Source organism: Geotrypetes seraphini, chromosome 4 (assembly GCF_902459505.1).
Source record: "Geotrypetes seraphini chromosome 4, aGeoSer1.1, whole genome shotgun sequence".
Lineage (NCBI taxonomy): Eukaryota > Metazoa > Chordata > Amphibia > Gymnophiona > Dermophiidae > Geotrypetes > Geotrypetes seraphini.
Window position 1 is genome coordinate 174,523,584 of NC_047087.1, and position 18,238 is coordinate 174,541,821.

Below are 18,238 nucleotides of genomic sequence, written 5' to 3' on the forward strand. Positions count from 1 at the left end.
TTTTTGATATATTTTTCTTAAAATTATATGAATTATTTTCCTTAAATTTTGTTTTTCCCAGTACTTAAAATATTTTAGAATATATCCTTTTTCTTCTTTATCCCATTCTCCATTATTTTCCCCCCTTTCCTTCCCTCCCTTCCCTCCCTTCCCTCCCCTTTTTAATATGACCACTTGGATACGCATATTGAGGTTAGGTGTATATAACTCCTATAAGCTATTACAATATATAATTATATTTACTACCATTATTATTTATTTTATCTTTTTAAATTTATTTCCCCTTTTAGAAATGTTTTAATTTATTTCATTCTATTATAAATTCCCAATGTATAATTTATTTTTTGAGTTTATTATTTTGTTTTGGTTTGTATTGTATAATAAAGTAAATGTTTACTAACAGTGAATTCTAAGTAGTAACAAGAAATGTTTTCATTTTTAAATATTATGTATGAATTATATTCTTTCCCTATTCTTTAAGGAGATTATTACATATGACAACATGTGACAAACTTTTTTTTTTTCCAGTTTCTTTGTTTAGAATGTTCTTGCAGTTCAAAACATAGTTCCATATTCTTCCCATTCTTTTCAGTTGGTGTTGAAGTTCTGTTTCTGTATCGAATTCTACATTTGTATTCCATATCTAATCTTTATGTTTTATTAGTTTAAATATAAATATAAATATAAATACAAATGCAGTATTCGATATTAAGTTCTTGTTTAAGAGGTCATTGGCTGTTCATATTGATCGAGGAAATCCTGAAGTTTTGTAGGATCTGAAAAGTTTTGAGTTTTGTTGGCTATGGTGATTTTCATTACTGCTGGATAAAGAAGGCCATATCTTGCCCCTAGAGCTCGTAGTTGGGGTCTCATGTCTAGGAATTGTTTTCTTCTTGATGCAGTTTCTTTTGCAAAGTCAGGGACAATGTGGATTCTTGCATCCTGACATTTGAGGTTTTTGTTTTCTTTTGCGAGTTGGCAGATTTCTACTGCTTGTTGGTGTCTCAAAAGTTTAAATATTAAAGTTCTTGGTCTTGATTGAAGGTTTTTATTCTGTGTTGGTATTCTGTGTGCTCTTTCTATTTCTAATGCAGCTTTGAATTTTAAAGGTAGTATTTTAGGTAGAAATTGTTCCAGGAATGTTATAGGGTCATTTTTTTCTACCCCTTCCGGAATCCCGATGATCCTTAAATTATTTCTTCTTTCTCGATTTCGGCTGTCTTCCAAGTCTTTTTTAATTTCTTCAACTTCTTTCCATATTATTTTAGATTTTCTCATGTCTGTATTCAGTTGTTCTGTATTGTTTTCTAGGTCATTTATTCTATTTTCAACTATATCCACTCTTTTGGTGAGAATTGCAGCATCTTCAATTGCTTTTTTTAGTTTTTTATTGCTGTCTAATACTATTTCTTTAATTTGTCTCAATTCTTCTAAGACGTCGGGTCTTTCATCCGATGGTAACGGAACTTTTGAGGGTGTGTTATTTGGCTCTGGTTTTGATCTTTTATTGCTGCTACCAATACCGGATCCACTTGCTTCTGAATCACATTTGTTTTGTTTTTTAGATGTCATCTTCTGTTATTCTTCTCTTCTCTTTATCTCAGCCTATTTTCACTGTCTCTTTGTATCAGTTTCAATATTTTGTCGCTTGTCTCTTTTCTTTTGAGTCTTCAATTTATGTTTTTTCTATTTTGCTATTTCAATTTATAAAAAATTGATGAGTAATTTTCTTTCAGGATTTGTTTCTATCTTTTAAAATATTTTTTTTTTCTTTCAGCCTTTTTTCCTTTTTTCTTCCTTTCTCTTTTTTTTTAATTATCTGTCTCAATCTTATATTTAGAACAGGCTCAAAACTTTTATTTCAGTATTCTTAGAGCAACTGTCAGTTATTTGTCTTAAGTTCTATTACTGTGAGTAAAAAAAAAAAAAATGTCGGTAGTCCTTCTCTATGTTTCTCTTCCTTCAAGCCTTATCTTTGCCTCTATGAAGGCAATAACATTCAAATTAACAGTCTTTCTTTTCCTTAGAATTTTAGATTTTAGATACTGCTGGTCAATCTTTTTACAGATTTATTTTATTAAATCTGTTAGTCACTTTTTATTTTTTGACACTTTGCATCAGCGCTGAAAACTCGGTATTCCTTTTTTCTGGCTCTCCTCTTATAAGCCCAATCGCAGCCCTTACTGAGGAGAGCAGTATTCCGTTTAGTATATCCTTTTCTTTACTTTAGTATTCTTGAAGCATATGTCTCCATCAGTTTTCAGTTTTCAGCGCCTCTCAACTACCTCGATATTACCTTTCTTCAGGTCAAAAAAAAAAAAACCGTTTATCCTTTATTCTGTCCTTTTTCTTCAGCCCAAGCGCTGAAGAGAAAGAAAAATCTAACAATCCTCTATATCGGGATCTTTTCAATTTCAGTAGAGGAGATTGACATTATATTACATCTATGTTTACATTAGTCATTCGCAATTCCTTTTGGCAGCAAGGAAACAGTTCAAAAAAAAAAAACCGTTGCCAAGTAGGTTTCACAGCATACTTTGTTTCATCACCGGCAGAGAGAGCCACTTTAAAACAGCCTATCTCTATAGTATGACAGGCACAAACCTCCTCATATATTATTTATAAAGAAGATTTTGTTGCTAGGTAGCTCACCAGCAGTTTCAAATTTCGTTAATCTTCTGCTTTTCACACCTCCCCTTTCAGGATAGGAAAAACGGCACTTTTATTTTTGATTTCGTCTTCAAAACGTCTCTCCGTTTCAGCTAAGGAGGTAGATTTTAATCAATTTCATCATGAAGATCATGGGAAATCATTTTTTTTGTAGCAAACTCTGCAAAATAAGCTTATTTTTACGGAGCTTCTCCTTCACCCGACCGTCAGCATTCGCGTCCAAGCCACGCCCATCAATATGGATATTTGAATAAAAAACAAAAAACTGGTCTTAGGGATATTTGGAGCATTGAGATCAAGCACCAAATTTCTGCTTCTCAATGGCTACGACTTTGGTCTTGGAGATTAAAAAGTACAAGGTCAGCATCTATGAGACAAACTTGGTTCTTTTTGTTGCATAGAGCTTTTTGAACCCCAGTTCGTTTATAAAAGTTGGATAGCTCTAGATCTAATAGATGCTGGCATTGTAATTTAGATGCTGGGACTCTAGATCATTTACTTTTTTTCTATCCCTTTGTCAATGCCTTTTGGAAGTTAATTTGGTCCCAAATTAATTCAATGTTAGAAAATCATGTTGCCCTATCCTATGATACTATTTTATTTGGAACGTCTATGAGATTCAAGAGTCAAATTTCAGCAAATAACAATAAACTTTTGTTAATACTGACGGGGGTTGCCATTCAACATATTACTGGAAATTGGAAGGACTATACTAAACTTAATTATACCTTTTGGTGGAATTCAGTTTGTCATATTTATAAAATGGAAAGAGTGCTTGATATACAGCAAGGAAATTATAACAGTTTCAAAAAGATTTTGGGGCCATTGATTGCATATTCTAATGATTAGGCACCTTGGACACCTTTTTATTACATAGGACTATATTTAATGTGGGGATGGGGAGGTATGTTATGTGATTTAATGGGTTTATTCCTGATGAATGGGATGGGTGGGAGAGGGGTCTTTTTTATATGCATTTGACAATAATTGTTAGAATGTCAAGTGATTTGTACGAATTATCTGATTGAATATTGTACACTTGTTGCAAGAGTTAAAACTGAATAAAGAATTTAAAAATAAATAAATAAATAAAATAAAATAGCCCTTTAAATGCTATCTATGAACTGTAACAGAAACTTTCTATACTAAGAAAATCTATCCCTTAAACTCCCTTGCTAGTACTTAAAGTCCCTGAGCTTACCTAGTTAACTTTCAAGTCTCACTTTCCCCAAGTTTGAAAGTAATTTCCCAGCAAAATCTTACCAGTGAAGATCTCTGTCTCTGGAAGTCATCTCACTGTTTAAAACAACAATAAAAGTTGTTGAAGCCAAAGTACCTTGGGATGATGCCTTGACAGCCTCGCTCTGCCCCTCTTCTGTTTTTATTTCACCTTTGGGAGGAGAAATATCATCTTCAGTGGTTATCGGTTGGATGGATCCTTCAGTGGTTATCGGTTTTTCTGTCTGTTCGGACTGTTCTTCTTCTCCTTTAAGACCTGCAGACAAGGGAGAAAGAAAGGAGAAAAATAAGCAGGAAAATATGTATGAAGTTGGAAGAAAATTGTTTTAAAAAGGTCAAGGAGAGACGAAGGTAGACTTAGGGAGCCTCACCATTCTGCAACTACTCCACTCTCAAAAGCTATCCTCTGCAACTGCCCTACCCCTCAAAAAAATTATCACTTGGTAGCACCACACCAACCTGCCAATTGCTTAAATCACCAAAACAACCCCCAATTGCACCACCACCCTAAAAATCCACCATCCTGCAAATTGACCTTCCTCACCAAAATACCTCAATAGCCCTCTGCCCCACAATCTGTCTCACCCTTACAATATATTCCTTGCAATTGCCCCATCACCATATAAATTGTCCCCATCCCATAAATGTATCACCTACAACTTCCCCATCCCAAACATTATCTCCACAACTGCTCCACCATCTTGCATTTTACCCTGGTCCCCAAAATTAATCCCTGCAAATTCCTCACTACTCAGCAAACTAGCTCCATTCTCAAAACCTATCTTCACAACTCCCATACCACCCCTACAACTACCCCTACTCCTAAAGCTGACCCAGCTCATTGCCCAACCACTTCACTAACTGCCCTACCCCTAAAATGTGTACTGCCAACTAATATCTATTGCCATGGGCAGTATAATTAAGGAATTGCATCTCTTTTCCCAATATAGAAATAGATATACACCCACATATAAACACACCCATGCACATATACTCTTATAAGACATATATATGAAGGAGTGACATCAGAAGCCAGTATGGAAGGGGTGGGGTTACCAGATTTTGGTAAGTTAAAACTCAGATATGTAGCCCTGCCTCATTCTGCTCAAATCATGCCCTGTTCTGTCCCAGCTCCACCCCTAAACCTCTTCTCGAGCTTGAAGACGCATCTGGAGGGCCTCCGAGCATGCGCAGATATAATGCAGTGACATCACACACATGCATGCAACATCATTGCATTTTTCTCTATTTGCCCTGGTAGGCTCATGCTCTATCTAATGGGGCAATGGGAGATTAAGTGACTTGCCCGGGGTCACAAAGAGCAGCATAGGATTTGAACTACAGCAGCATGAAAGATTTCTGAGAAAATTAGAAAGTCATGAGATAGACGCTAATGTCCTAATATGAATTAAGAACTGGTTGAAAGACAGAAAACAGAGAGCAGGTTTAAATGGTCAATATTCTGAATGGAGAAAGGTAAACAATGAGGCTTCCCCAGGGGTCTGTGCTTGGGGTGCTGCTTTTTAACATACCTGTATTTATCAATGATCCAGAGATAAGAATAACTAGTGAGATAATTACACTTGCTGAATATACAAAGTTGTTAAATTGCAAGAGGATTTTGAAAAATTACAAGAGGACCTTGGGAGACTGGCCATCAAAATAGCAGATGACACTTAATGTGAGCAAGTGCAAAATGATATATGTGGTGGGAAAGAGGAACCTGAACTATAGCTACACCGCCCAAGAAAAGGATCTAGGTGCCATCATTGAGGGTACAGTGTGCAGTGGGAGGTAAGAAAACATATAAAACGCTAGGAATTATCAGGAAAGGGATGGAAAAAAAAATGAAAATGTTATCTTGCCTTTGTATCGCTCTATGGTGAGGCCGCACCTCAAATACTGTGTGCAATTCTAGTCACATCTCAAAAAAAGATATAGTGGAATTAGAAAAGGTATAGAGAAGGGCGACAAAAATGATAAAAGGGATGGGACGACTTCCCTATGGGAAAAGGCTAAAGTGGCTAGGACTCTTCAGCATGGAGAAGAGACAGCTCAGGGAAGATATGACAGAGGTCTATAAAATACTGAGTGGAGTGGAATGAGTAGATGTGAGTTTGTTGTTTAATTTTTTCCAAAAATACTAGGACTAAGGGGCATGTGACGAAACTATGAGAGAATGCTGAATAGTTCTCAGCCCAACCAAGAAGGGAATGACGTGGAGCCATGAAACCTACAAGTTATTCCACATATTCACTCATAAGTTCAACACTTGGCACCTCATGCCTGAAGTTTCTGTAACCCTTCCAAAAAACACTCTGATGTTTGATCAAACATCAGAGTGTTTTTTGGAAGGGTTACAGAAACTTCAGGATGAGGTGCCAAGTGGCTAAAGCCCTAAACGTATACCTAGAAAACCACAACTTACTCCACCCCACACAGTCTGGCTTCAGAACCAACTACAGCACTGAGACCCTACTAGGAACACTCATGGACATCGAAAGAGAACACCTCTGCACAGGCAATAAAATTATGATCATACAACTACACCTCTCCGCAGCCTTTGATCTGGTAGACCATGACATCTTCTTACAAACTCTAGACTCAATAGGAATTACAGGAAAAGTACATACATGGTTTAAAGGATTCCTACAATCCAGAACCTATAGAGCCAAAACAAACAAAGAAAAATTAGAAACATGGTCTAACCCATCAGTGGCATACCTAGCATATGTGACACCCGGGCCCATCATTTTTTGACCCCCCCCCCATCTATATGAAAAATATGATTTTTAGTAACAATCCACATATTGCAAAATAAGAGTGTACCTAGGAAAAGGCAGGATCTTAAACACTGCAGTGAGCACTAGAAAACTAAACAAGCCAGATCCCGCAGTCAGTTGATCCTGCAGTCAATGCCAACTGAAAACTATGTTCTTTTCATACACACAGAACAGAGATACACCCTCACCCAATATGGAATAATCACAAACTAAAAATAGAAATATGTAGACAAAAGTTAAACTGAACCGCCAAGAAACCAGACCCTGGATACAATGCAACACCACAAAAACAGTAACATATGTCCTCTAATACAGTGCAAAATATAAAGACAGTAGATGTAAATTTGAAAAAACTGATACATAACAATCACCACTTTACAAATTAACAAATAAAAATAAAACAAATAATGAGAAATAAAAAAATACCATTTTATTGGACTAATCCCCGTAAGCTCGGTCCCCATCCCCTCAAACCACCTGATTCCATCCACACAAGCCTTGAATTGTTTTATATTGAACTTATTATATTAAAGTATAAAAAGAAACAATATTCTGTACAATTGTCAATTTATAAATTAGCGTCTTCTCCCCTCTCTCTCTTCCCCATTTCCCTTCAGCGTCCTCAGCCCACTCTCTCTCCACTTTCCTTCAGCGCACGCACATAAAAACAAGCAAGTAATTTTATATCATTTTCATTCTATTCATTCATAGAAATTAAAGTCTAAATAATGCCAGTCACAGAACAAAACATGATTTCACAAAAATAATTCCCTGCACAGTCAAGCCTGCAAGGATTACTAGATGTCTTTCAGCAGCTCCCCTCCCTCTCCCTTATCTTTGTGGCCAAGTCAAAATGATCTACCAACAATAAAATTTTAAAAACAGAAAGCACACAAAGTACGCAGAGAAAATGTTAATTATCATTTATATTCCGCGGGTTTTCAAAGAGGTCAAGGCAGATGACTTTATGCAATGTCACCTCAGTAACAACTATACAAAAATAGACAAATATACCCCCTCCCTTTTTACTAAACTGTGATAGTGGTTTTTAGCGCAGGGAGCTGCGCTGAATGCCCCACGCTGCTCTCGACGCTCATAGGCTCCCTGCGCTAAAAACCGCTATTGCAGTTTAGTAAAAGGGGGCCATAGTGCAAAATATAGACAGCATATATAAATTCTCAAAACGGACACATTTTGATCACTAAATTGAAAATAAAATAATTTTTCCTACCTTTGGTAATTTCATCAGTCTCTGGTTGCACTTTATTCTTCTGACTGTGCATCCAATATTTCTTCCCTTCTTTCAGCCTCCTATATGCTTCCTCTCCTCCAGACCTCATTCCCTCCCCAAATTTTTTCTTTGTTTCACCCTGCCCCCTTCTTTCTTTTTCTCTCCATACTCCCTTTCTTTCTGTATGTCTGTCTTTCTCTCTCTCTCTCCGTGCCCCATTTCTTTCTTTGTTTCACACTGCCCCCTTCTTTCTTTCTCTCTCCATGCCCTCTTTCGTTCTGTATGTCTGTCTTTCTCTCTCTCTCTCTCTCCGTGCCCCATTTTTCTTTGTTTCACCCTGCCCCCTTTCTTTCATTCTGGCTCCCTGTCCCCCTCTTTCTTTCTTTCTCCCTGCCCTCCCCTCCCCTCCCCCATGCCACCACCATTGGGGAATAGGCTGCCACTGCAAAGCCTGACCTCCGACGTCAGCGTTAACATCGGGGAAGACTTCCGGTCGGCTATGTGTGAGCGGCAGGGCGGCTCGAGTTGTATTTAACCCCGCGGGTCCCCCGTCGTCCCCATGTGGAGTGCCACAAGGATCACCCCTGTCTCCCACACTCTTCAATCAATACATTGCCTCCCTAAGCTCCTACCTAGACAATCTAGGCATTACCTCCTACAGCAATGCAGATGATATCCCCTTCGACCAACTTGAGCCTTCCATGACAGGCACAATACACAGAACACTTGAAACAGTAGCAACATGGATGAAAGAACACAAACTAAAACTTAATCCGGACAAAACAAACTTCATCTTCCTTGAAAACAGCAAAACCCCAACCTTGACTAACCTAGTAATAAACTCGATCTCATACCCCATTCAACTCACACTAAAACTCCTCGGAGTGCTGATAGACAGAGGCTGTATCATGCAACCACAAATCAACAAAATAATAAAAACATCATTCACCACTATGAGAAACCTAAGACAAGTTCGAAAATTCTTTGACAGAAAATAATTCCAACTTGTGGTTCAATCACTAATCCTAGGCCTAATAGACTACTGCAACATACTATATCTCCCCTGCCCAGCAACAACGATGAAACAACCTCAAACAACCCACGAGGGAAAAAGCAATATTGGATCTGGTCCTCACAAATGGAGAGAGTATCTCTAATGTTCGAGTGGGTGCTCACCTGGGAAGTAGTGATCATCAAACGGTTTAGTTTGATATAACGGCTAAAGTGGAGAACGGCCGCACGATACTTAAAGTCCTAGATTTCAAACATACGGACTTTAATGAAATGGAAGAGTACCTGAAGAAAGAGCTGTTAGGATGGGATGACATAAGAGAAGTGGAAAGACAGTGGTCTAAGCTGAAAGGAGCGATAAAAATGGCTATGGACCTTTATGTGAAGAAAATAAATAAAAACAAGAGAGAAAGGAAGCCAATATGGTTCTCCAAACTAGTGGCAGAGAAAATAAAGGCGAAAAAGTTGGTGTTCGTGAAATATAAAAAAACCTAAGAAGAGGAGTGCAGAAAGGACTACAGGGTGAAACTGAAAGAAGCCAAGAGAGAGATACGTCTGGCGAAAGCACAGGCAGAAGAACAAATGGCTAGAAATGTAAAAAAGGGAGACAAAATTTTTCCCAGATATATTAGTGAAAGGAGGAAGATGAAAAATGGAATTGCTAAACTAAAAGATGCTGGGAGCCGTGCTGGGATGCTGGGAGAGTGATGAGGAAAAAGCAAATGTGCTAAACAAATACTTCTGATCTGTGTTCATAGAAGAAAATCCTGGAGAAGGACCGAGATTGTCTGGCAAAGTTACACGAGAAAATGGAGTAGATTGTGTGCCATTCACAGAGGAGAGTGTTTATGAGAAACTTGAAAAACTGAAGGTAGACAAAGCGATGGGACCAGATGGGATCCATCCCAGGATACTAAGGGAGCTCAGAGAGATTCTGGCGAGTCCTATTAAAGACTTGTTCAACATATCTCTGGAGACGGGAGTGCTTCCTGGGGATTGGAGGACAGCGGATGTGGTCCCTATTCACAAAAGTGGTCACATGGATGAAACAGGAAACTACAGGCCGGTGAGCCTCACTTCGATTGTTGTAAAAATAATGGAAGTGTTGCTGAAAGAAAGGATAGTGTCTTTCCTTGAATCTAATGGGTTACAGGATCCGAGGCAACATGGCTTACAAAAGGTAAATCGTGCCAAATGAACCTGATTGAATTTTTTGATTGGGTGACCAGAGAGCTGGATCAAGGACATATGCTAGATGTAATTTATTTAGATTTCAGCAAAGCCTTTGATACGGTTCCTCATAGGAGGCTGTTGAACAAACTTGAAGGGCTGAAGTTAGGACCCAAAGTGATGAACTGGGTTAGAAACTGACTGTCGGACAGACGCCAGAGGGTGGTGGTTAATGGAAGTCACTTGGAGGAAGGAGAAGTGAGTAGTGGAGTCCCTCACGGTTCTGTGCTGGGGCCGATCCTGTTCAATATGTTTGTGAGTGACATTGCTGAAGGGTTAGAAGGAAAAGTGTGCCTTTTTGCAGATGATACCAAGATTTGTAACAGAGTAGACATTAAAGAGGGAGTGGAAAATATGAAAAAGGATCTGAATGGCCTATTGCCTGGCAACTAAAATTCAATGCAAGGAAATGCAGAGTAATGCATTTGGGGATTAATATTCGGAAGGAACCGTATATGCTGGGAGGTGACAAGCTGATATGCATGGACGGGGAGAGGGACCTTGGGGTGATTGTGCCTGAAGATCTAAAGGTGAAAAAACAGTGTGACAAGACGGTGGCTGCTGCCAGAAGGATGCTGGGCTGTATAAAGAGATGCATAGCCAGTAGAAGGAAGAAAGTGTTGATGCCCCTGTACAGGTCATTGGTGAGGCCCTACTTGGAGTATTGTGTTCAGTTTTGGAGACCTTATCTGGCGAAGGACTTAAGAAGACTTGAAGCTGTCCAGAGGAGGGCGACGAAAATGATAGGAGGCTTGCGCCAGAAGACATATGAGGAGAGACTGGAAGCCCTGAATATGTATAACCTAGAGCAGTGTTCTCCCCAGAAATTTTTTCCAGCCGGGTGGCATGAAAAAGTAGCCGGGTGGGGTGGGACGGGAAAATTTGGTGGTGGGGAAAATTAAATGTGTACTATTTTTATTAGTTTATTATCATTAATTATTTTCCAACCTTTTTTAAGGTTCAACACTTGTGCCAGAATATTTTTCAGGATCTTGCAATCCTAACAAAAATTTTAAATAACAATTGTTATGACATAAACCAAGCACCACAAGTATTGTCGCTGTCAGGAAGAAAAGTGAAAACAATGAAAAAAAAATATGGGAAACCTAATGCAGAAAAAGAAAAAAATATTCCTCTTCTTCAATAGCAGATGAATCCAGAAACTAGTAGGATTACATCCATCAAGTTTCAGCTTTGAAGGTACACCTGGGCCCTCCCAGCGTCCCTACCTCATCCTCTTCAAGTTAACTCCTGGAAACCTCCCAGGTCTCTTACTCTACTAGATGTGGTGCCTTCTGGACTACAGGGGTTCCTCACAGCTCCTGGATTCTACGGTGGATTTTGAAAGATATTTCTGTGGCTTAGGCCTCAGAAGAGAAATGTTCCTGTGGCTTAGGCCTTAGTGGAGGAAAAATGTTCCTGTGGCTTAGGCCTTAGTGGAGGAGAAATGTTCCTGTGGCTTTAGGCCTCAGTGAAAGAGAAATGTTTCTGTGTCTTTAGGCCTTAGTGGAGGAGAAATGTTCCTGTGGTTTTAGGCCTCAGTGGAGGAGAAATGTTCCTGCGGCTTTAGGCCTCAGGGGAGAAAGGTTCCTGCGGCTCAGGCCTCAGTTGAGCTGCGGGATGGGGGTTGTACAGTGCCATTTTGGGGGCCCTTCCCCCCTCCCCCCTTGAAGAACCTGGCTACCTAAGTTCCATAAGCTCATTTGTTCTGTGGGCACGGGGCTACAGAAGTCACTTTCTCTTTGGAGAGGTGCCAGCAGAAGGAATTTGTTACTACTTTGTCGCGTAGGACAGCCGAGGCTGCTTCAGCCGTAGTCGCGCACGGGCAGCAACAGGCCCTGAGGGCGGTCAGCCAAGGCCCTTCCCTCCCGCCACGAAAGAGGGGGGTGTCACTGCAGTTTCCGGTGCCACCGCTGTCAGTCTTTCTCCTCTTGGAGGAGGGATATCGCCTCCGGCAGTGATTCCTTTGCCCTCACTATTCAGCAGGCCCTAGTTGAGGTTGGCCTTGGCTGGTGCACCATTTCACTGGCAGCCTAGTGTACCTTGTTTAATCCCGGCCGGCTGACAGCTGGGGCTAGGCTAGTTGTGGGCTAGCTGCAGCTCTTTCTCTCTGGATCAGAGTTTTTTTCTTTCCACTCCTTCTGGGTCATTCATGTGGAGGAGTGGGCTAAAAGTTGGATCAGATATCTCAGTGTCTGATGTTGTTGCTGTATCTATTTGGGGGCTCTGGGAAAGGCACTTGTCACTTCGGGGCCCAGGTACAGTTTTGTTGTATTGCTTCTCCTCTGGCATTCTTCTTGACTTTGGTCAACAGTTAGCCTCCTGAGGGAGCTGTATAGATTTGTGCTTCAGAGGCCTTCAGTTAGAGGAGGAGTCTTCCCTTGTCACGTTTCCAGGCTTGATGCCCTAGACTCTTGCGAGGAAAAGGTCTGGTCTGCGGTGGTGCTCATGGGTTTTGACATCAGCTAAGGACCATTGCCAGGCATGATGGTTCCATTCCACAGGAGGATATTTGGGGCCTGTCAGATATGATGGGAGGCTGCTTTGCACTCATTCTATTCGTGGGATGTAGCTGTGTTTTCTACAGCATGGTGCTCTCAGGCATGGATAGCTCCTTTTCACATAGGCTAGGGAGGGTAGCCTCTGTATGATCGTGGGTAACATACTCTCTGGAATGTAGAATCTCCTTGGACACGTGCTACAGGGCAGGATTTGGGGGCGAGGGATTTCCCGTTCGCTTCTTTATTTCTCTCCCTACGTTTGGACTGCTTTGATACATCTCACTAGTCTCTGGATTCATCTGCTGTGACTAAAGGAAAGAAAATTATCAGGTAAGGACATAATTTTACCTTCAAAGCCAACTTGCATATGCAGAAGGTGTCTTCAGTTAAATATTTATTCTTCTTTTTTTCCTAGAGGCCCAGTTGTCTGCAGCTTTCCCATAATCAAAGTCCTCAGGATCTGGGCCCTCCAAGGAGATCAGCATGAGATTATAAAGTTTTACTACTTATTTTTAAAAACTTGATTTTCAAAGAACCTCAGTGCATTTCTAAAATGCTAATTCCTTATAGCTCCGCACGCGCACTTAGGTCATCTTCCCAAAACTTATTAGTTATTCCATCTTTAAAAATTATAGGCACCCGTAGATTAGACATGTTTTCGGTCGTGGGCCCCCAATGGTGGAATTTATTGCCCCAATATATAAAAAATGAAAAAGACATTCCCTCTTTTAAGAAATCTTTAAAAACATTTCTTTTTAAAAAGATTTTTAATACATAAAAATTTTGCTTTTTAATAAAATTTTTTCCGTTTCAAGAATTTTACTACCTCCTTAATGTTTTACCCTTAAATGTGTTTCTTATTATAAGATATGTAACTTTAACCTCCCTTTCCTCCCAATTGTTGTCTGTCCTGTCCAATATCTAATGTTTATATATTTATTGTATGTTTTTATCTTAATTAATTGTATTTTAATGTACATCGCTTTGTATAAAGATATAGCGATTTATCAAATATTTAATAAACCTTGAAACCTTGAATTTGGTGTGCTTTGATTCATGCAATTTCTTAAACATAACTTGATCCTTTTAAGGGCAGAAAACCCCCTTTCACATTCAGCTATGCTCACTGGGATCACTAGCCCAATATGAGCTAGTTTGGCTAAATTTGGAAACGACTCTTTGAGCTCTGATGTTGTTGCCATTTTTAGTAAAATTTGTTTTGGATTGAAGTCTTTGTATGATTGACTTCTGATCATTTTTGATGCAACTGTCCATTCTTGCCTGCTACTTTTATATTTTAAAATTGGAGGGCTACCATTTTTGGAGTAATGAGCAAAAAGAATTTCAACAGACTCACTTGAATCGTGAGTTTCTGCATTGAAAACTATTGAAAAGCTGGAAATAGTTGGCATGTCAGGGAATCTTGCATCCAGGTGCTTGACAACTGTCTCTAGGTATTTATCATATATTGCAATTTTGAATGCCATTACATCACTCTGTGTATAGACAATGCGGAGATCTGACCATTCTTCTGCCAGACAAAGATGAAGGCTTTGAAATATCTCCCAGGAGTGTCTTTCAACTGCATGATGGACAATTTTGTGGCGAGCAAAATTGGCTCAATTTCGGTAAGATTGACATCTTGCCTTTGCCAAGCCTTAGATAAATTGGACAACAAAGGTAATACATCTGAAAGCATCATCAGAGAGGAAACAAAATTGTATGTTTTAATACATCTGCTTAATCCTTCAGCTGTGATGTCATTTCGTTCAGTGGCCTCTCTTTCCAGCGCAGCTATGACACTCATCATGCACTGTCATAGTTACTGTACTGCAGAGGCATGAGACATCCATCTAGTGTCACTGGCCATTTTCAGCTTAATCTGGGGAATGTTCAGAATATTTTGCATTTCTATTAAACCATCCATCCTAACTGAAGAATTTTGGAAGAAATAGAACAGCTGCCTTAAGATGTCATTCAGTTTTGTTAAATAAGGTATGTCAGCTGCTGCTTGGGCACTTGCAAGGGCCAATCGATGGTTTACACAGTGACAGTTGACCAAGAGTCCAGATGTTTTATCTTTAAGCAGTTTTGCCACACCTTTCTGTTTCCCAATCATAACAGCTGCTCCATCTGACCCTAGTCCAACCAGATTAGCAGTTTTCAAGCCTAGTATGTCCATAGTCTCACTCAGTGTGTTGGTTATAGTCTCCGCTTTGCCATCACTCATATTGCGGGTTGATACAAAACTAATTTTGACCTGTTTAGTGACCTGGCAAACATATTTAATGTAAATAATTAATTGCTTTACAACTGAGATGTCTGTGGTTTCATCACACAGAATACTGAAAAAATTTTCAGCGTGCATATTTTTCAGTATGTTAGACTTTATTTCTGATGCTAAGACATCCAGCAGCTCTTGCATTATTCTTTCTGAGGTGTAATGTGCATTTTTACCAACATTGAGATGTTGTAAAAAGGAACAACCCATTTCTTTACAGTGTTCCAACAGCTTTTCAAATAATGTTGTATGTGGTAACTCATTTTTTGCCAACCAATACATGGATCTTAAAGCTCCCACAAAGGCATCTCTCTGTAAGTTATTTAACATAGATACAGATCTTTCAATTTGACCGATTCCAGTTTGCTCTAGTACACGCTTTCCTAAAAGATCAGAAGAAGACTCAATGTGTGTTTTACTTTTTTCATGGTCCAGCAAGCTTTCTTTTCGAATTCTTATGCTTGGCACATTTACCCAAGGTAACTCCCTCCTTGGGAGGTGTTTGAATATTTCATGCACAATGAGCACCACATACCATTTTCTTTGACCATTAGCCAATCAAACTCTTTAAACCATTGTTTGCTTATGCCAGATAAGCGGTGCTTAGATTTATCAATTGGCAGAGTGTGTGCTGAAAAGATTTCCCCTGATGGACCAGCCTCTGCAATGTCTTTGTCTGAAATTGCCACATCAGCAGTTGACGCTGCACCTTCATTGGTTTGTGGCATCTCTTTTCTGAAATAATTGAGCAGTGTTGTTTTCTGAACACTTTTTTTTACTCATGTTGGTAAAATGAAAAGTACCTATGAATAAGACTTTTGAGTGGTAACGTGGGAGCCTATTTGTTATTCAGTGCACACTTACACTACGACAGGGAAAGATATGAACAAAAAAAGGAATGGCAGATGTGTCACTTTAACAGGAACCAGTGAGTGCTACAAGGATTTTTATTTTTTGCTCGTCTGGGCTTAACCTGCCCCAAACACTCTGTGATGAAAGAAGAGGGAAAGGCACAGCCAAGTCTGGCCCTGGACTCTTTTTTTTTCCCCCCCCTTTCTGGAGGACCTACTGCTATTAAATATTTCTATAGCGCTCTCAGATGTACGCAGCGCTGCAGAGTCACAAAGAGGGAAAAGCACAGCCAAGTCTGGCCCTGGACTCTTTTTTCCCCCTTTCTGGAGGACCTACTGCTATTAAATATTTCTATAGCGTTCTCAGATGTACGCAGCGCTGCAAAGTCACAAAGAGGGAAAAGCACAGCCAAGTCTGGCCCTGGACTCTTTTTTTTCCCCTTTCTGGAGGACCTACTGCTATTAAATATTTCTATAGCGCTCTAAGATGTACGCAGCGCTGCAGAGTCACAAAGAGGGAAAAGCACAGCCAAGTCTGGCCCTGGACTCTTTTTCCCCCCCCCCTTTCTGGAGGACCTACTGCTATTAAATATTTCTATAGATCTACCAGACAACGCAGGCTGCACAGAGTTAAAAGTAAGAAAATAGTCTCTGCTTGAAAGAGCTTACAACTTTTTTTCTCTCCAAAAATACCCTTCTGAAAGCACAGAGGGAAGTTAGAACCATCAACCTAACCCGCCCAAAACTTTCTGCCTGGTCACTCAGCACAGCGGGAAACAAAAGTTCTGTCGTTGAAGGGGCGGACCTTTGGAGCTGGGCGAAAATGTTTTAATAGGTCGATGTTAAAACACTATGCAAATTACCCTTCCCTGCTCACAGTGAAGGAGTAGGGGCGGGGAAGGGGTAATTTGCATAGCGTGCTAAGGCGTTGGACCAATCGAAATACAACCCCTTGGTGCGCTATGCAAATTACCCCTTCCCAGCCCGTACTCCACCGTGAGCTGTGGCGTGATTCGTGGAAAATCCTTTGGTTGCTAATGCTGGTTCTTCTGCTCATGCTCAGTTAGACCTGATCTGAGCGGAAGAACAGGCATTATCCGAAGTTTGCGTGCTGAATTAAACGCTGCTGAAGTTGTGGTTCAGGCAGGAAAGGTATGTTCATCTTCAAGTACGGGATGCAGGCAAACTGGAAGAAGCAAGGGCTTGACAATTCATGCGCGAACCACCGCCGAGTCGCGAGTCCGATGTCAGATCCCGGAACCGGTCCGGCGCGGTCTCTGCAGCTGCAAAATGGCAGCCGGGCGCTCACTTAAAGTAGCTGGGCGATGCGCCCGGCTGGAACACGCTAGGGAGAACACTGCCCTAGAGGAAAGGAGGGACAGGGGGGATATGATTCAGACATTCAAATACTTAAAGGGTATTAACGTAGAACAAAATCTTTTCCAGAGAAAGGAAAATGGTAAAACCAGAGGACATAATTTGAGGTTGAGGGATGGTAGATTCAAGAGCAATGTTAGGAAATTCTACTTTATGGAGAGGGTGGTGGATGCCTGGAATGCGCTCCCGAGAGAGGTGGTGGAGAGGAAAACGGTGACTGAGTTCAAAGACACGTGGGATGCACACAGAGGATCTAGAATAAGAAAATAATATTAATTAGTTTCTTTGACTGGATAACAAGGAAACTGGATGTGGGTGAGTCCCTAGACGTCGTTTACTTGGACTTTAGTAAAGCTTTTGATAGCGTCCCACACCGCAGACTATTGAACAAGATGAAATCAATGGGACTGGGAGAGACATTAACTACATGGGTCAGTGATTGGCTAAACGGTAGACTTCAGAGAGTGGTGGTGAATGGTGCCCCTTCAAAAACGTCAGAGGTGATCAGTGGAGTGCCGCAGGGCTCGGTCTTGGGCCCGATCCTCTTCAACATATTTGTGGGAGATCTGACTCAGGGGCTTCAGGGTAAAATCACATTATTCGCCGATGACGCCAAACTATGCAACATAGTAAGTGAGAACACTTTACCAGACAGTATGACGCAGGACCTACTTCTATTGGAACACTGGTCCTCGACTTGGCAGCTAAACTTCAATGCTAGAAAATGTAAGGTTATGCACCTCGGCAGCAGGAATCCATGCAAAACTTACACACTTAATGGTGAAACCTTAGTTAGGACCAAGGCGGAACGTGATTTGGGGGTGATCATTAGCGAAGACATGAAGACTGCCAATCAAGTGGAGAAGGCTTCATCAAAGGCAAGACAAATGATGGGTTGTATCCGAAGAAGCTTTATCAGCCGGAAGCCTGAAGTTATAATGCCGTTGTACAGATCCATGGTGAGGCCTCATCTGGAATATTGTGTACAATTCTGGAGGCCACATTACCAAAAAGATGTGCTGAGAGTTGAGTCGGTTCAAAGAATGGCCACCAGGATGGTCTCG

The 18,238-nt window shown here is 40.4% G+C and overlaps 1 protein-coding gene across 6 annotated transcripts in view; it reads right to left on the reverse strand.

The window, feature by feature from the left end:
• HYDIN (HYDIN axonemal central pair apparatus protein) overlaps positions 1–18,238 on the reverse strand; it is a 1,718,235-nt gene that overhangs the window by 783,415 nt on the left and 916,582 nt on the right. For all 6 annotated transcript variants that reach the window (XM_033943280.1, XM_033943278.1, XM_033943277.1 and 3 more), the window contains one exon: positions 4,007–4,165. In XM_033943280.1, coding sequence (XP_033799171.1) covers positions 4,007–4,165 — 159 coding nt within the window. The remainder of the gene's footprint in view (positions 1–4,006; positions 4,166–18,238) is intronic.